This window comes from Epargyreus clarus, unplaced genomic scaffold, assembly GCF_041222505.1.
Source record: "Epargyreus clarus isolate Ecla_fem2 unplaced genomic scaffold, WU_Ecla_fem_2.2 ptg000019l, whole genome shotgun sequence".
In the NCBI taxonomy this organism is placed as follows: Eukaryota; Metazoa; Arthropoda; class Insecta; order Lepidoptera; family Hesperiidae; genus Epargyreus; species Epargyreus clarus.
Genome location: NW_027332227.1, coordinates 4,010,408 through 4,037,416, shown reverse-complemented (window position 1 = coordinate 4,037,416; position 27,009 = coordinate 4,010,408). Strand labels below are relative to the sequence as shown.

Sequence of the window (27,009 nt, the reverse complement as noted above, 5' to 3'; positions counted from 1 at the left end):
TCAAACCATTCACCGTTTAAGCAAATCATAATTAATTTATATTACGCACATAACTTTGAAAAATCAGATGTGCGTGACTGGGATTTGAACCTCGGACCTCTCGATCGAGAGGTCGAGTTTCTTAACCATTCGGCTATCACTGGTACTGTGACTTGTTATTTGGCTTTATATTTGATGATTTTATAAAAAGCTTGTTAAATCTGCATTATGGGCTAATTTTTTCTTATTCAAACCTAATTTCAAAAAAAAATAAAAATTAACAGCCATACTCCTAAATATATATAATTCAAAGGTGACTGACTGACATAGTGATCTATCAACGCACAGCCCAAACCACTGGACGGATCGGGCTGAAATTTGGCATGCAGGTAGATGTTATGACGTAGCCATCCGCTAAGAAAGGATTTTGATCAATTCTACCCTCAAGGGGATAAAATAGGGGATGAAAGTTTGTATAAATCTTCTTGGTTCATAATATTACTTCGTAACGCGAGCGAAGACGCGGGTAAAAGCTCGTTATATTATAATACGTGATTCCAAGAACACATTGACGTGACCTATTTGATATTATTTTTACATTATCGTACATTCTAGAATGTCTGCACGCATAGCGTTCAAGAATTGTTTATAGAGTTTCTGGAATTTCCATTTCGCTTTTAATAAGCTACATTACAGCAGAAAAATATACACATTTGGAATTAAAGTTCCAATAGTAGGTTCTGTTACGGTTATTAAATTTATTAAAAGAAGTATATCTGCAGTAGTTATAAGTAGTGTTAAGATATATACCAAATCTCACTCCTATAAGTGGAAAGACGAGTTATGATAGGGAAAAAACATGCTGAAACATTTCTAACACAATTTGCGTTCGTTAGTGGTGCACAGCCGTGCGTCTAGATAACTTGCTATTTGCACCTTACCTTATATGTCACTTACTACTTCAATTACTTAAAAATATATATCATCCCACAATACATTTACATTATAGAAATACGCTCAATAACAAGATCATACATCCAATCACAAACTCTATTTCACCCAATAAAATACATTTACATTTAAGAGATACACTTAATATATTAATCCATATTGGATGTTAGTGATAAATATTCAAACAAACATTCGTATTCATAACATTAGTGTGCGTATTCAAGTGCAGATTGAAGCAGTGACCTGGATTTAGTTCTTGGATCAGATAGAGTCGTCTTTACAATTTGCATACACATTCCGGACGGCAGCGATTTGGCTTCCGATGCTATACATCGAATTGTTTCAATGACTAATCAAGCACCCCAATCATACATAAGTTATAGCCTAACCTAACCGGGTGGTTAGGTTAATTTACTTAGGTTAGGTTAGGTTAGTTTATACAAAGTGGGTTCTTTACAGTGGGGATGGTTTTTGATACTTGTTCATTATATTATAATGTTTTAAATAACATTATATTATTATGAATAAAAATTTATAAATCCAGGGGGCATTTGACCACCTGAGAATCTGCCCGGGCGAAGAGGATACCCTCGAGACCCGATTTTCCTGCCCACCGCCCTTATGTTGACATTGCCGCAATATATGTGCGCCCGGGGGGTAAGACGTTCCGTAAAGCAGAATATGCTTTCTTCACCTCTTGTGAAGTCATATTTTCAAGTCCTTAAGCTCATTCTGAACCCTTTGTGGTTCGACTCCAAGGCAATACCGCCACACCTGTTCTATTAATAACAAGAGCGTTAGACGCTGATGTGTCGGGTTTGAAGAGTGTGGTAAGGGGGACGTACTTTTCCGAGGCAATACAGCTTAGTCCTCAGGGGCAGCGACGCATCTTTGGCCGACCTCAGGTGGAAATCTAATTTTATGTGGGGTTGAGAACAGATGGTCATAGGCAAGCAGAAGCCACTTACTAGGTAGACTGCATATTCATATTCTACTCCTATAATAAGTTTTTTTTTTATAATATGGGAGTAGCAGACGAGCATGCAGTCCACCTGATGGTAATTGGCGACTGCCGCCCAAGGACATCTGTAATCAACCCCAGATAGGATTAGATATTCTTACCTGAGGTCGGCCACAGATGCGCCGCCACCCCTGAGGACTAAGCTGGAACGCCTCGAAAAAATATGTCTCCCTTACCACACCCTTCAAACCAGAACCCAGCAGCGCTTAAAACTGCTGTTATGAGGCAGTTATAGATGTGGCGGTGGTGCCGCTGGAGTCAAACCACAAACGGTTCTACGAACTTCAAAGTTTATACAAAAGCTCAATATAAGGGTTATTAAAATCTTTGAAAAATATACACATCAATAATTACAACACATCTATATCTGCCTATATTTAGAAGTTTTGGGCTCACAATACCTTGTGTTATGTGTGTATTAGTGACAAACCGACCACGATGACCGCTCCAAATGATTGAAAATAGATTAACTTAGGCACTCAGGCTCATAGCTATGTAATGAATATCGAAATTTACTAATACAAATGCGATCTCATTATGTTGAACTAATTGAGGCAATTGCGAGTAATATTCATGAACATATTGAAATTTGAATGTGTGGGCGTCCTGTTTGTTTGTATTTGAGAAACATGATATACATAGAATAATAATTGTATTGAGACGTAATTATAGCGCCCGGATTAATATCTATGATAATTATTATCTGTGTTAATGAAAGTAATATTAAGATTATTAGGATAATAATTATATACGTGAAATTACAGAGGTAACATACATAATTGGTGAATTAATATCAAATCAATAATATTGTAATTTGCCATTCTTCTTTATATTCTGCCCTACCGTCCCACTGCGAGGCATTATCCTTTCATAGTGAGAAGGGTTTAAGTCATAATCTACCGCGCTGGCCAATACAAATTGATAGACTTCACATACCTTTGACAACTTTTTAACTTTTTTTTGTAATGGTGGTATTTCCTCACAATATTTTCATTCGCCGTTATTACAAATGATAATTAATTCCTAATACGCAAATAACTTTGATAAATTAGAGGTTAGTGCGTGGGATCCGAACCTTAAACCCCCGATTCATAGATCGAGTTTCAAATGTTACTTATATTGTTCATGCCGATATCTATGCCCATATCTCCTTTAAATCATCCATTCCATTAAATCCTCTCCATGTAGTATCGAAAAACTAGGGTAAATACCTACCTATATGCAGAAAACTTTAAAAAGAGATATCGTGGCATAAAAATGTTTTTGTTTTCGAGCATCACGCATCGCGGGAACGCTTTAAAGGCTCTTCAACTGGTAATTAGCCTGCTTTTACTGGCATCTGGTACGCTTCATGCCAGGAATCATCCTCATTTCTAGTACAGCGTACTTACTATCATCTTTATGGTTGCAAACTTTAATACCTGCTAAATATCGAAAGGGGTAGATAATTCCTCGCCTCGCACCCACCTCGCTAGCCCAACTTTTGAAAATATTTAAGATCCTATTTACGACTCATTTTTTTATTTAAATATATGTCGCATTAACTCCTTTATGTACAAAAAACGAACCATTCCTTCCTTTGTGGTTCACTCCAGTGGCACCACCGCCACACCTACTTCTGCCCCATTACAGCAGCGTTAAGCGCTGGTGTGTTCTGGTTTGAAGGGTGCGGTAAGGGAGACATACTTTTCCGAGGCGTTCCAGCTTAGTTCTCAGGGGTAGCGGCGCATCTGTGGCCGAGTTCAGGTAGGAATATCTAATCCTGTCTGGGGTTGATTACAGGTGTCCATGGGCGGCAGTAACCACTTACTTACCTTCAGGTGGACTGTATGCTCGTTTGCTACTCCCATATCATATATATAATTGGAATACCGAATGTATTATTTTTGTCATACATTTATTTATTCAAAATCAGCCTCACTCACGATCGATTAATTGTTGAACTTGAGAGTAATGGAATCAAAGTTTATTATTACTAGGTTAATTACAACGTACGCTCAATAACGAGATTTCAATGGTTTTAACGTAGGATTTCATTGATTTAATGGAAGCAGGTAATATATAATTAATTCGAAAACCATACACGACTCCGTGGTAAGCGGCGTTCGTGTCGCTGACATAAATGCAATTAAAACCAGTAGAAATAAATAAAATTGTGGGGTCAGCCTTTAATTTGTCTTATTACTGATACCGACTCAAATAAAATAACAGCTTTGAACTTGAATAAAATTAAATATTTGAACTGTTTTTATGTGATTGTCTGGAGTAATTATAAAAAATATTACATGAATTTTTAAAAGCTTTTACGTACTCTTTTTCATCAAACCCTTTCATTTGATACTTATTGAGTGTGCGTGATATATGGTCGGCCATTTTGGATTTATAATGACGTCACTAACCTAATGATACGTCATCCAAACCAAACGTGTTTGCAAAATTTCAGCTTAATCGGCTTGGGGCTTACTTAAAATTCAATAGCAAGATTTACTCTTTACATCCTTGCCTTCTTCGGTCACGTCGATTGAGAGTTAAATAAAATATTATAATTGTGAAAATGGTAATTAATTATTTTGAAAATACCAAATTCCGTTAAAACTTGATTACCCGTGCGTGGGCGCTAAACATAGCTCTCGTCTATTCAATATTTCTAAACTTTTAATGATAAATATTCGTTAGGCTAAGAAATTTCAAAGTAGGCCAAATAATCAAATCTCGATAAGCACTGCTTTGATTATACAGATTTTAGAACACAACAATATTTATTTCGTGCCAACATTTCGCAGAACTGTTTCGGGTTCCATTCCGGCTATTTACAAATACATTTACAAGGTAATTTTAACTTTTGTACCCTAATTTATTTGTAGAGCTGTGATAATGACAAATATCTAGTCTCAATTATATACCCGACTGTAGAGGGTAATGTTTTTGAACGTATTTATGTATTATGTATGTATATATCATTATTTTGCACGCCCTTTTTTTATTAACGAGGGGGAAACCTTCAAAAGGTACCCGATGCCGTGGGATCGACACAGGGTTATGTGGGACTCTTACCGCACTAAAACCCCCCCAGTGGCCGTCCTCGGCGTTTCGTGGAGAAACCTGGGATCTCCGAAGGAACACAACCGGAGTCCTCCTAACGCGATGCCCTTCTATCGGGCTCTGCCCAGGGGGAGCAATTCGCTCCTCGCACATCCCCTGGTGATTACAGCGATATGCGACCACACATACCGCCGTCCTTCCCGGGGCCGTTGGCCGGGCGGTTCGAGCTCCCACTCTTGCCACCCACGACCCCGGAAACCGCCTTTTAGTCGCCTCGTACGACAAGCAGGGGATACCGTAGCCCTATTCTGGTCCCGGAACTACAGGGATAATTTTGCACGCCCTACAGCCCAAACAACTTCACGGACTTTAACATATGAGGTGTTGTTGGATTTATGTAAATTGTGAGAGTGGCATAGGCTATATTTTTAAGCAATCGGGTTCTTAAAATAATTCTCTAGTACAAATAATGTTTATCCTCCTAAAGGTAATGAAAACGAAACGGAATCAAGATTTTTTAAGTATACACATATATAGTAAGAAATTTAAATAAACCGCTCGCAACTTAAAAGGCGTATGTAATAAGTTGCATGCGTGCTAAGGCTTTATACGTGGAAGTACGTTTACATGCCTACCGTTTGCAAAGCACAAACTTGGTCCGGAGATATGTAAACAAGGCTTGCATGTATGGGCAAAGTAGAGTCGACGTCAGTTTTTGTAAAAACTGTTACGTTGCTGATATTTAGCTACCGATAACGGAAACCGTTTTCATATGTCGATATCAGAACTAACTAGCAAAGGGTGTGGTCGGTGTCAGTTTTTGTGAAAACTGCTACGTTGCCGACTTTTGTTTCAAACCGATATCGGCAACTGTTTTCTTATCAATATCAGAACTAACTTGTATCGATTTTACGTTGGTTATATGAGATTGAAAAACACGTTTTATCACATATTTATTTTTATTAGCTTCGTCCCTTTCTGATTAAGCGAGTGATTGAAGTATAACAGAGATGTAGTGAATAAGAAATTGACAAAGATTTTTAGCTATGATTTTCCTAATTTTATTTTATACATGTAATTAATCTGTTGGTTTTGTTAAAACAGTTGGTTGTATCTTGTGTATCGATATGGTATGATATGAATAATAACGGTTTTGAAACAGTTACGGTAGGACATATTGGAACGCGTCGAAAAAGGCTAGCGGAACGATGTTTATTTATCTACCTTCATGTTATTTTTCGTTATTTTTCGATTCCGCTTCCATACGCTAGTTTAATTATTTACTGCCGCGGTTCAATAAATGCAACCACTTCAGTATTGATTGATGGTATCTGTGGATTGCGTGTATCGGGTGTATCAGTTTGAATCCACTTGTGTTTCATAACATTGCTAAAAGCAGTTTGAATCGGGGAATGTTGAACACGAAATAAAGGTTCGATTTTTTTTACTCTTTTGAAATTGAAGTCGTTTTTCAGTGATTTATTTTCTGGATAAAACAACGCAATAGTCCGATCATAATCGCTTTAATTTTAAAATAAACCCATACCAAAAGTAACAGATTTCAAATGCACTTTTACTATTATACAAATGAGAAAATGAAGTCAGGTAGTGTTGAAGATTTTGAACTTACGGATAGATACTTCAATTTTACATAATTGCATTTGAGATACGATTACATACACAATATATAAATAATATATAAATATCATTATATATTTTTATAATGTATAAATATCATTGACTACATACAACTAATATATTACAATATCTATTGAAGATAATCGGTCTTAAAATAGAATATGATTGCACGAACTTTCTCATAAAAAGTCAGCGCATAAGGCAAAGCGCGGCGCTTCAGCTATACCTTTTCGAGTGGCTCTCGCAAAAAATAGGTTGAGCGGTCCCTTATAGACAAGATATCACGTTATCAATCATACAGCAAGAAATTCTTACATTCTTTAACTGTTATGGTAGGAATTTGCAGCTGTGTCGCAGGTTTTTAACTAGTTATTCAACCGGCAGGATTACTTTCTATATTTTGGACATGATTCTATTAATTTAAAAACTTGAATAAGTCACTTTCATTCTCAACATTTACATTGCATTCTCATAATGCAAATTTAAAACAAGACTAAGTTTTATTCGGAATCTTATCCTTACATCCTTATTACTATTATTCAAAAGTAGAAAATTATCATTTTTTTCTAATTTATTTATTTTCTGTTTGATTCGATTTCACAGGTCAATTAATGAACCAATCTTCATCCAATTGACGTTCAGGACAGATCATTTAATGGAGACGAACATACGGTACTTTGATCTCAGAAAACTATAAACAGCTTTTTCATTCTTTAGTTGCCTTTTCAGAATTGTGGGTGTTAACTATATTAATGATGTGTGTATAATCCACCAATAAGCTTGTTTGATTTGCATTCAAAGTTTCTTTTCTTGGGTTCTTACAGCTATAATTACTGCTTAATATATAGACTAACTTCAAACACCCACGTATTCAGACAGAACTGCAAGGTTAGTTCAAAATAACCCTACGAATTAAACTTAGTCGGTTATCCCTCCAATAGGTACCCGGTAAATAATCAAACTATTCAGTTCGAGATTTGTTTGGAAAGCACTTGAAACGGATCGCTGCTGACAAATTTCTTTCGTACGAAACTCCGAATGCGTCGTCCATTCATAAACATGTAAAAGGGAAAAGGGAATTGTTACCGTATCCAGAGGACGCGATGAATAAACAGATGTTTACGTCACTTTCCGTGAAACCTTCTCGTGGAGTGTCCAATTTGAACAGGTAGATTTTTGCTATACACAATAGGGATGTCTATTTTGAAGAGGGATAAAACATGGTATTTTGTAGTAGCGAATAATGAATTGTTTGAGAACCCTGGAACGTCGTCATCAACCCATTAGTTGCGCACTGCTGCGCACGGATTTTCTCAGATTTAGAAGGATTTAGGCTATAGTCCACCACGTTGGCCTAATCGGATTGGAAAACTTCTCACATCTGTAAAAACTTTTCTACATTTAAGGCGTGTAAGGAGTCCACATGATATTTTGTTACTTTTTTTAACTAGACAAAGAAACTAGCTGAACTTTAACAAGTAGAAATTAATAATTATTTGTTTTAATGCAAGCAATAAAGCAGCAGAAAATTATAATTCTAATACACACATAACTTCCAAATTGATAAGTGAGTGGGTTAAAACTTTGAATCGAAAAAATTAGAAGCCAAATTTTAACGAACAAAAAACTGCTTATGTTTCAACAAACAAGTATTAATTAACGATATACACGATAGCCTCTACAACCCTATAACACATACATATCAAGACCTTTATTAACGGATGTTAAAAAACCCTCGCAAAAACCCTAGGAAACGCCGCGTGAACTTGCACAATAATTGCCCAGAACAAGCTCCAACTGTGTCTTAATTGGATTAAGGCATATAAAGTAGCTCGCGTGAGCTAATAAAAAGCTAGGAAGCGAAGCTCAGCTCTGACTCGTGAGCTAAATATTGCTCGAATTGCAAAAACAAGTAAAACTTTTTAGCGAAAGATAAAACCGACATCAATGATAAAACTGCTGTAGAACAGTGAATATGTGAAAAGATCGGGATGCCCTAGGATTATACCCTCTTAGTTTAAACAAAGTATTGTTAAAGATTGAAAGAAGGAATTGAGAACTCTATTTTTTTCTGTCTGCCGCAGAAAACCATTTTTATTGTTTTGAGCTTTGAGTTTATACAATGCTGTACGTACTTATACTAAATACAGAATTGTCGGACTGATATAAACGTCATTATAGCATGTGCATATAAAAAAAATATTGAAATATGAAACAAAAATTGGGTAAAACACTGAAATATTTCGGTATACATAATGGTCCACCAGAAACAGGGACACCACGTAAAGTCAACAGTTTTATGATCTTACAAAATCTATAAATTTGAAAAAAATATCTAATCCTAAAAGATGCCTAAAAGAACCTTTCAATGTATATCAAATCACTATAGTGTTAGTAACGACATTGTTTAGCTCAGAACACGAGTAGGCAATGTACCTACATTGATTAGGGATGTGCGGATAACCACTCTACATTGTTTGAACATCGGCGTCGAGAGCTGGACACGGACACGCGTGTCGACGACCATCAAACATGAGGCCGAATTCCTGCTAATCGCATTACTGTACATCTTGTTTTACTTGTGTTTAGTGTAAATACTGTAACGAGCTACTGATTGGAAGTTAAATTAAGTGTACGGTAAATCAAAAACAGTATACAACAACATTGCATAGTTTCTTTCCGAGATTGAAGAGCAAATGAGAATACAGTCCATCTGATGTTTAGTGATCACTGCTCCGCTTAGACATCTATAACCAAATCAATATAGAACAGGAGTTCTATCTGAAGCCGTTCAAAGACACATTGCCAGTCCTGAAGACTACGAGGATCGCCTCATATGTAATAGTCCAAGACATAAGTAGGCAATGTACTTGGAGTACATTTGCGGCGACTTCCCGCACTCGTCAATAGATGGCGCTACCCGTTCCTGAATCACGCTGTCGAAGTTTTCATATGTTTTACATATACAAGCTCCTAACTGAGACTGTCGGAGCATGGCAGCTCGCCGGGCATGATCACCTAGCCCGGCGGGAGATCTCCCTTTGTCAAACATTGATTAGGGATGTGCGGATAACCACTCTGGCTACAATGTTTGAACATCGGCGTCGAGAGCTGGACACGGACACGCGTGTCGACGACCATCAAACACGAGGCCGAATTCCTGCTAATCGCATTACTGTACATCTTGTTTTACTAGTACTTACTTTAATTCGGGTATCGCTGATCGAAGTTGATAGATAACTTCTTATATAACCGCTGATTCCCATGCGCTAAGTTCTGTTCCATAATATTACATTATTCATTGTAATAAGTACTATTTCAATGAGATACACATGCATTATTTTTATAAATGGAATATAAATTCATCCCTTATACTAAAAAAATAAAATAAAAAACATATTTTACCACAGATATCAGTAATGAAATTGAAGCCCGTTTTTAATTATAGTCTTTATTTGCTTTCCACCCTTTTGATTCTATCCCTATTGCATATTCAAGTATCTATTATTATTGATGCAAAGCTAACAATTCGCACAATAGCTGATAGAAATGCAAACTAACTAACAAGTGTTTCCTGAAGTGTGTCGGACGATGCCAGGTATGTAGTTCCCGGGAACTCCAAACTCGGGACTTTTGTATTGTTCCCGTCGTTATGCACTTTGTACAATTACTGTTCAAGTGGGTTATTTCGCTGTCATACATAGTTTGGCCTGTTTCGTGTGGTTTAATTTGAAACTATATTGTTTCTGTTCTCGTGTGCATTGTTTCATAACTACTTAAAATCTGTACTGATACCGAAAATGCATGGTATTTGTTTAACAGATAGAAAAAAAATAATACGAATATGCTAAATAACAATCACGAATTGTAACATTAATCTGAGCACTCGGAACCAGAAAAAACGTATAAGATAAACCATGATTAACACTTCTTTCAGAATTTGTGTTTGCCAACAACTTCAATTAAAATGTTGTTGTAACGCTTCCAGTAGTATACTAACTATTCTGAAATGACAGAAATAATCAAAAATTCTACATATCTACTTTTCATAAGCAGCGCTTCCCGCGTCTGATCCAAAGTTAATGGAGTTTCGGCGGTTGGATGCCAATCGCTCCCGTAAAAGCCAGATTTCCGCTTCGCCTGCGAACCAATCAAAGCATACCTTAAATAACCCAACGGAACCATCTCTACCAAATGTTTTGCTAACCAAGAATTTCATAGCTTCTGATTTTGATTGTCCCTGTATTATTTAATACAAATTCTCTTGTCAAGCGACTGAAGCAACCAAATCATAATAGTGATTCTTGGTGCCGGTATAGCATGCAAATTGATCATTAATGCTAGAGAATCATACAAATTATGAATTGATCTTGTCTAATTATGTGTACACTTATTTGAGTTCCTTGCCTTTCTAAATTCTGGGATTTCTAGTAAGAACCTATTAATGATCATGAAAACATTTTGTGCGATTAAAAACGCTGATAACCATCCCTATCAATTAGAATTTAATGAGCCTTTAAAAATTAATATTATTTCGAAAAAGTATTATTTCGAAGAGTTTGATGTATAAAATTAATTGATTGAAAATAAGAAATGCAATTGAAAACTGTCCCCATGGGTAAAACACTTCATTTCATATAACAAATCAAATACTGCCAATTGTTTCCTCTTAGTTGCAACTTTATCGAAATCAACTCCAAAATCATAAATTCCGACGTTGTTAAATTACCACGCACAGAAAAAAGACAAATCTTATAAAGACACTTCTTAAAGGATAAAAACACTTCTTAAAAGATAAAACACAAAATTTTATTCTACATCCTCAGAGGCAAGAGCATGTAATGGGAAAGCCATCCACGCGGAGCCGTCTCGCATGCACTTCCGCTACTTTAATAACATCCCACCCTACGGAACTAACGTCAAACAGTCACTAGGGAGCCAATGGAGTAGACAACATCTTATGTTATTGGACATTCTAAACAAAGTTCAGCCTCCCTGCTCCTATCTCCGTACGGGCGATACAGCGTCGTATAGTGGCACGTTCAGACGTCGTGTAACGTTGTGGTAAAAAAATATATTCGACCAAAATTGATATGTAAACTTACGTAGTTTTTCTCAAAATGAAAATTACTCATGAAAATGCTGTTTCCGTCAATTTCTATCCATCATCATTTCCCATTTTCAGGTCGTAGTGAATTTTTACGTTACACGATGTTTGCGACGCGACATCGAAACGTTACATGACGTCACAACGTGCGACGAGCCCACGACGCGACATCGTATCGTGTATATACGTTTTATCCGAATGGTAGTTTAAATTCATGCTGGCTACAGTTTCAAGCAAACTTTTCTATTCCCAACTATTGTTCCAAAGTTCTCAAAGTAATATTTAACTTCACAAAATTTCAAATTCACGCCCCTTTGAAATTTCCTTAGGACGAAGCAAAACGCGATCCTTTTAAAGCATAATGAAGAGCAAAGCAGAATTTCCACTCGCCTGCACTTAAAACAAAATTTGCATCCGCCTCGGCCCAAACAAGGAAAATTCGGACCACAACATTTTAAATGAGTGAAACTAATCTGGAATATGGCTCGTTAAGCTGACAAGACGGAATCCTCTTAGTTTTCCATTAAATCTCTTTTCCCGATGTCAGCACCGCGGCTAATAAGCATTCAAGCGTCCTTCATTAAGCCACAGCTCAGGGAGGGGCTATCGATTTTCAGTTCGTCTAATAAAGGTAAATTCTCCACAAATCGACGCTCGGTGAGTTTCCAAAAGAAACCCCGCTATCGCAGTCCCTTTGTCGTGGCTGAGCGGAGAACCTCAATTAATACAGTGCCGCGATGGAATCTCTTTGAGCCTATAGACCTCCCGATTATATTTCATTTGCGTTCTGAGCCAGATTTAGTAAATATGATCCATATTAAGACCAATATATCGTTATAAAGTTCGATACTACGTTTTCATGAGTCGGTTATTCTCGATGTACTTTTACTCAATTCGGATCTCTTTTGAGTGCTGTATTTAGTGTTTCTATATTTAATAGTGTAAATGTTTTTTCTGTTTGATTAAGATCATTTCAAACATACAAAAAACTTTATTTTTTTATAATATAGGAGTAGCAGACGAGCATGCAGTCCACCTGATGGTAAGGGGCTACTGCCGCCCATGGACATCTGTAATCAACCCTAGATACCCCTGAGGACTAAGCTGGAACGCCTCGGAAAAGTATGTCTCCCATAAAACTGTAATACCTGTGTATTACAGTTTTAATAATTATAATAAATTATTACATTTAAGTATGATACTTGCCCTTTTTGAAATTATGACCTTATTTACACGCCACAGGAATACTCGTACATGCATAAAACGGATGAACCTATTTAATCAAAACTTCATTCTTATTAATTTCTAAGGGACATTTTCTCAACACATGTTTTTTTAAAAAAGTTACAAAGGAATTTGATTTTTATGTGTATTACGGACACGATGATGATACTTACTTAAGTTACCATAAACAATTAACTTACTTATCTGTTACATACAAGTTAGGACTAAATTGTATTTATTTTATCTGTGCGCTAAAAGTCGCGAGTGTAGACCCGTTCAGCAATAAATAGGTAAGTTCGAGTCGGAGTAACAGAAATGCCGTATTAGGGATGTACGATATTAAATTTTGGATCTGGATACGGATATAAAAAATATTAATCGGTTTCGGATAATAAATTAATTTTGTATTATCCGATAATTTTAAATAGTTTAAATTACGGATGGTATTCGATTTTCAATGAATTGTAAAAACAAAAAATATAAATAGGTAATGATTTGATTTGAATAACAAAGGAATTTTGGATACTAATGTATCTGTGTCTCATTTAGATCAGCCCTTATCCGAAATTATTCAGAACTTTTATATCAGATTCGGTTATAGTTTCAGATACATTTTTAATTCGGATATCCGATAGTTTCGGTTACAGTTACGGAGCTTTGTAACAGCGACGCCGTGTATTTCATTGAAGTTCCCGCTATTGGTTCCCGAGGCTTCTAAAAGGACCCTCTAGTGCTTCGGAAAAATGAGTTTTCTTTCTTCACTTTGCAATCCGCCTTTTTCCAATTCGGTTCGCGTTGCGAGCTGGAACTAACGAAGCTTTACTATATTTCAGTTGTCTTTAAAGACCGTAACTGTAATAGTTATGGTCGTAAACATAACTTTACGATAATGATTCATCTTTTTACGTTTAACTTTTTATTTTGTTTTATATTGTTCCTTCTGGCACTCTCTTGTTAATAAACTTAAGCAATTAATTCTTAAAATTTTAGTAATGTTTTTGAATTTATTTATTTATGCACACAAAAATATAAAAACTTACATTATTTTACCCCTTAAAGCTGCTAGTGCTGCTGCTGCTAAGTATGTTGCAACACGTAAAACTGAATAATATTCTATCAACGGCAGAAAAACCTAATTCCTCGTTTTCTCATTCTTAATGCGCAAAATGTAACAACAAAGAAAAAAAAACTATTAATTCAAATTCAAATAAAGAACAAAAATGTATTATTTAATTTATTTCCATAACAATAGAAATTGTCTCTATTTATTGAAATTCAAATATAGAACGCAATACTTTTTTATTGTCTTATTCTATAGCTAAGAAACTTTACATAGTATCTAGTTCGTAGTACAGTTGAAGATAGTGCGGCGAGATCACGTCGCGCCGCGCTGACGCCGCGCACGTCCATTGGCAAATGGCGCGAAAAATTATACACTTCGAATTCACTCCGGGACACACACATGGAAGCCAATTTGTTTTGGCAGAGTTTTACGAACAACAGGATATTTACGCTGTACTACCCTTTATTCGAAAAACCAGAGCGGTTTTATGTATAAACGTACGTGATTTGTAAATATGCATTCGTTACGGAACGATGCTATTAAGCCGTGCTTTTTGTAATTGGCTTTTTTGGAGTTGTATGCAACGATCATTTTGTACAGCTACATTTAAAAAATCGCTACTGAATCATAGAAAACGCGCAATAAGCAGGTGATAAAGCATTTTAAAGTTCGACCGACTACGTCTGGCTCATAAGCCGTGAAGTGTTGCTTTAATAAGCTTTGAAAGGTTAAGGGCGTCTTTTCTATCGCGCGTGTTTATGTCTGCATGCTCGTCTGAGACATTTCCACGAATCATTTCAATTTAGTCCTCAGGGGTACGTGCACATCTGTGGTCGACCACCAACTATAACTGCAATCTTTTAAAGATTTATTAAAAATAAGGTGGACTGCATGATCTTAAATATATGTACTTCCAAATTTAAAACAAACATTATATGGTAGTCGAAATATTAAAATAGCAAAAGTTTGAATAAAAAAACAAGGTAAAATATCACTAATTCCATTGTAAGCTTTGTTACGTATTCTAATCCAAGAACAAGTACGAGTATACGATAATAATAATAATAATATATACTCGACTTACTCTAATATACTCCAAACCTGTTGGCCCAAACAATAGGTCCAGCGTCGATTAATCGTTACAAATACCGTCCGGGGCGATATCCAGGTGGTAATGCCGTAATTACGGTTAATCGCCGGCGTCGTTATGCGTTCGTCCTGTTAGCTTACCCGTGACGTCACGAGTTGACCTTATCTTTTCTATAGAACAGCCATCATACAACAGCCACTGTATCTTATTTTATTTCTTTTTTAAAAGGTTCTATCAGTAAATATGGTTGACTGACTATCATCTGAGTCCGCAGGAGTCAACCTTAGGTAGGACTTAAAATTTTCAAACCAGAACAGAGCAGTACTTGAAACTGCAATTATAAGACAGAAACAGATGTGGCAATGATGCCACTAGAGTCGAACCACATATTTTTATAATATGTGAAAATAATACAATTCGTTCATGTCATTCTAAAAGACGGTATATATCTATCTATGGTTTCGAGGTAGCCAAAATAACCTATAAAGCCTAAAAAACCAATATGCTTTTCGATAAACTGCATCTTCAGCACCAAAAGCGTGACAGTGATGCAGGAGATTTACCGCGCTCAAAGCCCCAATAAATCCCATTCACTTCCTAGACTGCGCCACGAGTAACTTCAAATTTTTTTTTTTTTTTGTTCACGAGGGGGAAACCTTCAAAAGGTACCCGGCGCCGTGGGAGCGACGCAGGGTTATGTAGGATTTTTACCGCACTAAAACCCCCCGGTAGCCGTCCTCAGCGCTGCGTAGAGGGCTCCGGGATCTCCAAAGGAACGCAACCGCAGTCCTCTTAGCGTCGTTGCCCGCAGCGCCTAACACTGCTATTATTAGGTAGAAATAGGTGTGGCGGTGGTGCCGCCGGAGTCGGACCACAAAGGGTTCTACCACCTCCAATAGAACAGCCATCATACAGTAGCCGCTTTATCTTTTTTTTTAAAGGTGTTAGAAGCAGTAAATATGGTTGGACTGGATTTCTATAATCTGGGAACATAATACAATTCGTTCATGTCATTCTAAAATACGGTATATATCTAACTATGGTTCCGAGGTAGCCAAAATAACCTATAAAGCCTAAAAAACCAATATGCTTTTCGATAAACTGCATCACCAAAACCGTGACAGTGATGCAGGAGATTTACCGCGCTCAAAGCCCCAATAAATCCCATTCACTTCCTAGACTGCGCCACGAGTAACTTCAGATTCTACCATATAAATTCTAGGAGTCCCTGGGGAAGGCTTACGGAGAATATATGGCTCTTGATTTTCCAATTAGGTGCAAGTTGAGGTTCATATTTCCGTTTGGGGTGCTAAATTGCAACTTTAGCCGCGCCACCTACCGAGCACATGAGCGAGAATAATTTTATACTTATCTGCAAAGTTTGTTTGCTATGGAGTTACTGGTTTAAATTGGGGTTATTAGTTGGCGCAATCGGGAAGTTATACTTGGTGTACTATATGTAGCTTGTTATCTTTTATCAATCAAGGATCACACATTAATTGCACTCGTAAGCAATTATCATTCAAAGTGTCTGTTCAGGGTAACTCGAAAATTAATAGAATACAACCAACTACCAGCATTTACCAAACGCTGAAGAAAATCGTTGTGACCCTTACATTAGAATTAAAATCATAATACACCAGATTTGTATTTTTAATTTTTAGTAGGTAGGTACATTAAATAATTAACAATTTTTCTCTTTCAAATCATCAATTCCACCGCCACATACGTATTCTGTGAAACAGTTTTTGGGTTTCAGTGGAAGTATATATGCCGGCCGGCGACAAATCTGTAATCGGCTTCAGTTGGAAACCCTGTTCTATATAGATAGTATATATACTACAGAGTATGATGGACGGCAGTCACCACTAAACATCCACCATCCATCATTCAACCATCAGTGATCAGATGGACTCTGCGTGCGTTTGCTATTTCAATAAAAACAACTCATTAATCATCAGAATTCGAACAAATTGCTCTTTTATTATAACTGTAATAGCAGAAAAGTAACCTCAACCAATATCAATTATATTCTAGTGTTATTAAAATTCCATCAATCAATTTGATTAATCCTGAGGTTAGCGTTTTGGAAATTTTAATTAAAAAACCGTAGAAGGCTGCGCTTTAACGATCATTTTATGCAAATGCGAGAGCTACCTGCCGCCCGCCAATGAAACCATTAATAAATAATTTATGTAGATTCCAGTATGGTTCGATCTGCCCAAACGTAAGCTATGTAGGTTACATTTATTACTTTTTATTATTGTATGAATTACAATTGTTTAATTATAGTCTTTTATAAATATAGGAGAGGTTTGAAGGTGATAGAACCCTCAGTGGTGAGACTCCGGCGGAACCAACGCCACACCGATTTATACCTAATAAACGCAGTGTTAGGCGCTGCTATGTTATGGTTTGAAGGGTGTGTAAGGGAGACATAGTTTTCCGAGACGTTCTAGCTTAACCCTCAGCGCGCATCTGTGGTTTACCTCAGGGAGGCAGCTAACCCTGTCTGGGTTTGATAACAGATGTTCATGGGCAGTAGCCACTTATAAAATACAGGGGCTCTATCTAAATCGATGAAAGATGCGTTGCCAATTCGGATGACTAAGATAGTCGCGTCGTGTATAATCCAACCATCATTCACTTTACTATAGTCTCGCTTTCGGTGAAACAATGAAACGGCGAAACGGAAGAAACTTCACGGTAGAAAGAGGTATGGAGGGAATACCTTCGGTCAAACATTTCGGGTATACTGTGTTTATATATTACTAGCTGACCTGGCAGACTTTGTACCGCCTCAAAATCTATTTATCAAATATATTTCATATAAAATATAGCCTATGTTACTCGTGGATAATGTAGCTTTCGAATGGTGAAATATTTTTTAAAATCGGTCCAGTAGTTTTTGAGCCTATTCATTACGATCAAACGAAAAAACAAAGATTTTCTCGTTATAATATTAGTATAGATATCTCCAGCACGCTCGTATCACGATTAGGCACAAGTCGGAAGTTTATGATTGCAGATTTATCAATTATCTTTGTGTTTGTTATCTTTGGCGTGTTGATATCTCACCTTTTCTCATACCGTTAAAGCTTGCGATTAATTTCTATGATTTTGACTCCGAAAAATCTATAACGATCTTGCGTGCCTAAAATATGAAGCTGGACGTCTAAAGTAGTCTAGGTATTTAGGTCATACCCAAAATGGTTTACACAGCACTTTAAATTCAAATTGAAATACTATATGGCTTTGCGTTTCGTGTCCATTTATGATTATTCTGTTGAAACAGTAATTAAATTTAATTTGATAGTCAAACGCAAAACGTTTAATTTGTGCTTAAAACGCATTTTGACGTAATTTTCATAACATTCACTTACTGAAATGGCTTTCAAATTGTATTGAAACGCAATATATTATTGAATTAATTACGGATTATGAACGAGATACAAATCATAAATAATCCGGTACATCAATAATGTAGAATAACGGACGCATAAATTTAATTATAACTGTAATTTATTGTAAGATGGATGGTGTGGGTGTAGGGTTAGCACATCCAATGGTTTCTTATCAAAGATATTTTCCCCTAAATTTAAAGACTTTTTTACCATACTATAAATAATAAATAACAATAAAATTTTGACACTAACACAAGTTATATAATGCGTCGGGATGCAGCAGCCAGGATACAGAAAGACCGAATTACTTATATATATATGTATTTAATCAAAACAGAATGTTACATGTTTTGGATTAAATCTAACCTAAATTAAAACTAACTATCCTAAGTGACTTGCTGGGGCAATGTTAGCGCCCAGAGTGAATTCCCACGTTCGGGACTATACAGTGGAAACGGAGCGGTGGTGCGGAGTCAGCGTTCCCACGGCACGGCGGCGGTGCAGGATCGGGTGTCTTCTTGATAATTTTGTTTAAGGCGAACTTCTAACTATGGTGATTAAGGACAATATATAACACACACATAAATATTGACTATTGGATATGTTATTTTAGTCACGGTTCTAAATTGCACAACAAAGTATTTTACTCGAATGGAAAAATGCGTCTGTGCTAATTATCTCTGTTTTACTTTGTTTTTTGAAGGTGGTAGAATTCGTGATAATTCCTTAGGGGTAACAACGTATCTATGGTCGACCTTAGGTAGGAATCTAATCTTGTCTGGGGTTGATTAAAGATGTCCATGGGTGGTAGAAGCCACTTGCCATTAGGTGGACTGCATCATTTGCTACTCATATTTTATTAAAAACAAAAAATATATACTTTATAAATTATATTCCTATAATATATGCGAATCATATCTTGCAGACTTTACCTACATATAATTAACCTTAACACTTTTTTTTTGCAGGGCTATCGCTCTCCCCGTTCGTTCGGCACTGGCAGCCGGCGACGTACGAGCCGGCGAGCGGGTTCCGGCGCCGACGGTCCGCGCCGCCCCAGCCCCCGCCCGCCCAACACCCGCTCCGGTTCGTCTTCCGAGCGCACAACAGGTAACATTTATATGTATTTTTATTATATTTACATATATTATCAAGTTTGGTAAAATTTGCAAGTCTGTACATTGAAAAATAGCAAGAACGAAAATGAGGTTGGCATCGTATTCGACTGAAAATTGGTATTATTATCTGTTCATTAAACCAGAAAAACGACAAACATATTCTTGATTTCAGATAAATCATAAAGATAACATATTTTTCGAAACAGACTTGGAAAAAAGACTATGTCTATATTCAAGTAAGAATCATTTAAGTTTTATAGTTCCAAACATACGATTAAACTAACTTATAAATGAACATTCAAAACTTCTACTTATCGTTCCGTGATAACTTCTGTGGATTCACCTATTGTTCTTTCATAAATGCATTCGATAAATAAACAAGAAGCAAAATGATACTCACGGTTTAGGTTGATACGTGATCTAAAAACTATTACTACATTATCCACGAAATATAAAAACAACGAACTATAAATATTTTTTGATAACCATGCAAAGAAGCAACAGAAAATTGAATAAATAAAAGCAACGAAACCGCCGCACAGCATTAAAGCACATAAAACACGAATACGGAATGCATTATTCTCCACAAATGTGCAAAAAGCCGCACGTTATCGCGTAGTTCAGTGGAAGCCGAACAACCGCAACGCAATGCTTTCAGTACAAAAGGCAACAGCTGGATATAACTGAGCTGTCTTGGTGTGTGCAATAACTTATGTACATCAATACACGGACTGGGTTATTGTGTCTCAATTTATCTATAAATGGAAATACAGAGACTACTTTAAATATGATTTTAATAATCATTACATTTTTTCGACATTTGGTAGGACCTAAAAATAAAATTAAAAATATATTATTTACTCTTTATTGACCATGTTAAAAACAATGTGGTGCAAAAGGCGGACTTAATGCTAAATAGCATTTTCTCCCAGTCAAACTAAGGGATGTGCAGAAAAATTAAAAGCAAAAATTATTTTTGCTTTTTCTGAAAAACGTTTCACATTTAATCAACTTAACAGTGCAATAGGTACTTATAAAATAGACTGAAGCGTGGTCTAAAAATAGGATTAATAAAATTTAAGGCACATAAAACACGAATACGGAATGCAAATGTGCAAAAAGCAGCACGTTATCGCGTAGTTCAGTGGAAGCCGAACAACCGCAACGCAATGCTTTCAGTACAAAAGGCAACAGCTGGGTATAACTGAGCTGTCTTCGCCCGACACTTGTTGTGGTTTGTGCCCGCTTCTGTCGATACGTGACGCAATAACTTATGCAAATCGATACACGAACTGAAGATATAGATACAGAACAGAACAACGTTAGTTTATTATGCAATATTAATATACTAAAGGTACGAGTATCTGCTATAAATGACCAACATATGATTGGGGATAATTTTAATAAATAATTATTTACCAGCAAACACCATTTTTTATATTATAATAAAAGGTTATAACTATAATATTATTAAATAAATGCCTAAACGTATGCATTATTTGCGGAAATGCCCGAAAATGCGTTTCGTTTTCAAGCAAGGACAATGTGAGGGTTGATATTCGTGTAAAGAAGTAAATAACTACCACTATATTTATGACAATAAGTTAGAAATACGATTTTGTTTTTTGGGTTTTTCAACAAACACAAGACAAACCCGCAAGCGACATTATAGGAACTGCTGTCTTATTTTATACTGAAATGAAAATGCTGAATTTCTCTGATCATGGAAATGATAAAAACCATTACCATTAACCGTTAACCATGGGCATAATTTTACAAATTCTGAACAAAATAGTAGTTGATACTTTTTTCCTACACAGTCTTAGATAATCACAAAACAATACAATAACGCAAGCCCTGATTCACGGACAGTGATCCATTTCTCATTAGTGAGCTCACATATATTAATTTGTACAAAAGCTCCATAGCTCAGGCACGTGGCGGCCGATCCTAGGGGGCATCGTCAATAAACATAAGTTAGCATTAATAGATGTGTTGCGTGACTCCCCGGCGGGTCATATAACCTGTCTGTGGGGCAGAGTGCAGGACTGTATCGTTATCATTCTTTAAATTGTACAGCCTAGTGATTAGAATGTCGGTTGCCAGTCTGGAGATCTGGGGTTCGATTCCCAGGCACCTTTCAATTTTTGAGTAAAACATCGTAATGAAATGTTGCGATTGAGAAAATAGTTTGCTAGTACTAGTGTCCATACTGTCGACATGTGGGAGACATTTTACGATAGTATCATTGCCTATTTTCTGTCATTTTTTTGTTTAATAGTCACCTATTAACAAGAATTATAATGAGCCCGAATATGTCCTTCCTAACTAAAATATACACTGTATATTTTAATCCTTACCGACAAGGAAACTTTTGAATATTTATGTAAAATTAAGTTGAGCTAGCGTTCACCATACTATTAAAGAGCATACCAGATATTCAGATAGTGTTGTACTAAAGTTTGTAATGTTTATGGCGTCGGTTACCTTATACGTGTAGGAATTATCTGCGATTTGCGTGCCCCAGGCGTTTCTTAGAGCAACGGTAACGCTATCGTCAGTACCCAAAACGAGCTGGCTGTGGAAATAACACCGGAGATATGAAATAACGGGAAAAGGTGGTACGAATTATGTAATAATGTTATGGGGAGTGACGTTAGATACTTTACCTTAATGAAGTTAAATATGACCATTGTCAAGGATTTTCTATACAAGAAATTTCATCCCGATTATCAATTTTTTAAGATTCCTACGAATGATCTTTACACTCGCTTTAGAAATCGGATTGATTATAAGTTGACATTTAATACCCACCGATTTGGTACTTATTGGTAATAACTCGTACGCACTTTATCTAGGCAGCCATATCCGGTTTATTATTTGTATGTAATGATTGTGCAATATTTCGCTGACAGGAATAACAGAGTTATAACAAGTAGTACCCCTTATGTATCATGTCATAAAGTGTGACGCGTCACTTTTACTGCGAACTAAAATTACAAATACAAACATTCAACCGACAAATGCGCACACGCAAGTGATAATTGAGTAATCTTTCATATTTCATCAGTATTTGAGCACTATTTCAGCGACAGTGTAGGTTTTGATTTGTGAAAAAATATCTCGGATAGGTAGCCTCGCAAACAATTGAGCTGTTGAACAATAGATACTATTGAATTGATACTAATACTCAACTATTCTAATAATTCTCACACTAATAAAAATAAGTAATCCCGGCGAATATACACATTCATCAACATCATCAACAGACCATTATTGTCCCACTGCTGGGCACGGGTCTTCTCTCAGAATGAGAAGGATTAGGCTATAGTCCACCGCGCTCGCCAAGTGCGAATTGGTAGACTTTACATATCTTTTTGATTGTTTTCACCTTCACCGTATTAAGCAAGTGATAATTAATTTCCAATACGCACATAACAGAAAAACCATAGCTGCGTGCCTGGGATTGAACCTCGGACCCCTCCATCGAGAGGCCGAGTTCCTTAACCACTAGGGTATCACTGCCTGTTACTATATATATGATGTAAAACAAATGTAAGTAAAATGACGCACAAATAGCACCTCATAACATAAGCCTTTAATTATAAACTATCTTAAAGGAAAGCACATACCAGATGTATCGTAATTCGTAATTATTTCTAAGATACAGCTCAATACTCGATTATAATTGAAACATGATATTAATGACAGTACTCGGCACACGACGCTCAAAGCAAGGGGCTATTAGTCGTGAATAATGAGAGCTTCCAATCCAATTATGTGAACATCAAACCTTAGGCAATGCTGGTTTGTAAACATAAATGTACATAGGGTATAGATGTCTCGTTGTGGATACAATGTAGTCCTCAGGTTTTGTGAGAGTAAGCATTTTTTATAATATAAGAGTAGCAGACGAGCATGCAGTCCACCTGATGGTAAGTGGCTACTTCCGCCCATGAACATGTGTAATCAACCCCAGATAGGATTAGGTACTCCTACCTGAGGTCGGCCACAGATACGCCGCTACCCCTGAGGACTAAGCTAGAATGCCTGAGAAAAGTATGTCTCCCTTACCACACCCTTCAAACCAGAACATAGCAATGCTCAACACTGTTGTCATGAGGCAGAAAAAGGTTTTTATTGATGATAGGATAAATCTTCGAAAAGGTATTCCAAGTGGTGGAAGCGACACCGGGTTATGGTATGGAGGATTCTTAACTGGTTATTCTAACCCTCAAAGGCCGTAGCGTTGCATGGAGGAAGTTCAATCTCCAACATAGTCTTCCGAGCACGGAGCTTCTATTGGGCTTTGCGCAGATGAGCATTTACCAAACCTTTGGGTGATAAGGACCACATATACTGTCGTAATTCCTGGGATCACCGACTGGGTGGTTTGAGCTCGCACTCTTGCTGGCTGCAACCTCAGAAGCTGCCCTCTAACAGTCACTGATAACAGCGAATAGCCCTAATCAGGTGCGGAAAATACAGGGACAAAGTATATTGTACTTAAATAAGTTTTCGTGATCAAGTGCTAAATTACTGATTAATTAATAATTACTATTCAAGAGAAGAGTTACATAACCAGATTTTATTTTCAAAGTGGAAGTAGCTATATATAAAATTCATAAAGCGATTGACTTATTTCAGTCAAGTTTATCCTGAGAAACATAAACCTCCAGACCTACATAATACTCCATCAATGTTTCTTACTATTTCGTGCTCGGTACAAATATCGAAGATGCATAATAAATGTTCCGTTGCTAATCCTATTACTGGGAACTTAAGTGCTGATGTATTAGTACATTTAGGTCCCTCCAGAGAATATATTGCCAGCCCTTTGGACCTCTGCCCTTTTTGTGCGAATTTAAGCTTTCCACCGATTGAACGTCGCTCGATATCTGTTACTTGTGTTGCTAATAATGGATATTTAGAATTTTCGGTACTTAATATACGTAATAATATTTAGTACTTATACCATTCTACTTTTGTAACCTTGCTGACAGTATCATATGTACCTTCCTTACCTAAGTATTGAATGATATTAAGCATAGAGTTAGAGTTAACCTGTTTTAAAAACGTCATCTGACTGTTTTTGGAAATGTCCGAACAAATTCCTCATAAGTTAGAAGACATAGCATGGATTCACAAGTGAACAATTAAATTCGGAATCAATAAACGGTATTGTCCAAAACAGGTAAGTATAGAATTGCAATAAAAACATATAATTCAAGTTTGATTTTCATACATTTAATTGTACGGTTTAAGCTTCCTTATTTTCTGAATAGCCACCCCAATTAATTAACGAAAAGTAGGCACATAACAAATTCACTAAACAAACCATTAACTGAGGTATGTTTGCAGTCTGAAGATACATAAACCAAAACAAAGGGTTGAAAATACGAGAGTTTAAGTAATTGGCAGATTTTTCCATAAAATATTACTGGAGCGGAGAAGAGCTGGGCAAACACGCGACCGCCTACTTGAAGACAAATATGAGAACCCTGATAAGTTTCTTGGGACTGAAAATACGTTTTTGTTTTTTTAGCGTGCTTCGTATGTGGGTTACGGTTATTCGTTGACAAACGTTCGTTAATCTTCCTGAAACGTACCACTTGAAGTAGGGAAATGTTTATGAAATTATTAGTGACAGACCGTTAGTTTTTAGTTTCATCCCAAAAACTAGTCTCGGGCCGTCACTAGTTCTGTCTAATAACAGCAGTATTAAGCACTGCTGTGTTCTTTGAGGGGTGTGCTTAGGGACACATACTAGTCCGAGGGTTTCCAACTTAGTCCTGAAATAACATTTGAAACCGACCTCAGATTGAAAACTCATATTTCTAGTTAATTACAAATTCCATAAGCGGCAGTGACTTGCCATCAGATGAACTGCATCCTTGAACTAGTCCTTCTGTAATACATGCAATAAAAAAGATAAACTAACCATATCATCGCAATTAAAAGAACCGAACCAAAAGAAAATCAACAAGTAACGATGCGGATATTATTCTCTATAAATTTACCGCACAAACTTCAGCGAACCGCACACGGTAACTATAACTGCAGTAACTGAAAGGTATCGTATAACAGCTCAATGAAATTACTGCACTAGTTCGTACTCATTGGATTGAATGAATACAAAAGGTCGGTGTTCGAGACTAATTCATTTGCTGTCGCATTTAGTTAAGTAATTAAACAATTAGTTAAATAAATGTTCACATGTGTGACTATATGTGTATTTTGTTCAACCACATCCAACAAAAGCAGTAATAGCCCAGTGGTTGATACGCGGCCTCTCAATAGGGCAGTCCGAGGTTCAAATACCAGGCACACACCTCTGATTTTTATAGTTATGTGTATTATAAATTGCTTTAATGGCAAAGGAAAAAAGTTTGGAAAATCCAAAAGTGCACGACTCATAATGCTCATTTAATTATGAAATATAAAAAAAAAAAAAAAACTTAAGTCGTTCAAAATTAATTGCCGAAAAAACAGCTGTAGTAGGAAGAAGGTACTGCACAAGCGCCCCTGGTGGAATAAATGTACATAATATCTATAGATATACAGTCTTGTAGTTTTCGTTTTTTATTAATTGCAATTAAACGACACTGAATTAATTAATCATTCGCATTCAGTGACCTACAATCGTCGATTAGAATTTTTAAAAAAAAATTTAACTCAAATGATGGATTTTTTCACAAGTTACAGTGTTTTCAGGTTTCACACATGACGGACAGGAAAATTTTTTGACCTATTTTGGTGTTTTTTTCCAATTCTATTGCAGTAAATCAATTTTTAAAAAGTATGGAATTAATCTCCATTAAATTATCTCGACAATACTATGCAAAATATCTTGATTCCGTGAACTATCAAGGCTATAATAATAAAAATAGCCGCCAAAATGAAGCGAAAAATTTTTTTCGATCGTAAAGCACTCTCTGATGCTTCGCATCATGAGTCGTGCAATATAGCAAAGAAACCTGCATACTTGAGTGATCTTTTAAAAATACTCCCCAAAGGTATGTCCATAGACTTAGAATTTTTTCGCTACGCTAGATATGTCTATCAGTTGGCACTTGGCTACCGCGGTAGACTATGGCGTAATCCTCCATCTTTCACATTTTAAGAGAAGACCCGAGCCCAGCAGTGGAACAGGGCTGGGTTGTTTATGAATGTGATGATGATCTCCAACCATAGATACTCTAAGTTCTGAATATAGATATACTTTTAACATTAGCATTTTGTTAACGCGAATCCATAACATGATCCTATCGAAAATCGTTCAAATCGTCTAAAGAAGTTTTGACTTCAACAAAACCTATTCTGTTCGTATAACCTCCTAAACTTTAACATTCATTGCGAAACCAACTCAATT

General features: G+C 36.4%; 1 protein-coding gene across 1 annotated transcript in view; it reads left to right on the top strand.

Annotated features, from left to right (window-relative positions):
• The window catches only part of LOC140750233 (uncharacterized), a 297,068-nt gene that overhangs the window by 221,015 nt on the left and 49,044 nt on the right, over nt 1-27,009 (top strand). The window contains exon 2 of the mRNA XM_073083661.1: nt 19,488-19,629. Coding sequence (XP_072939762.1) covers nt 19,488-19,629 — 142 coding nt within the window. The remainder of the gene's footprint in view (nt 1-19,487; nt 19,630-27,009) is intronic.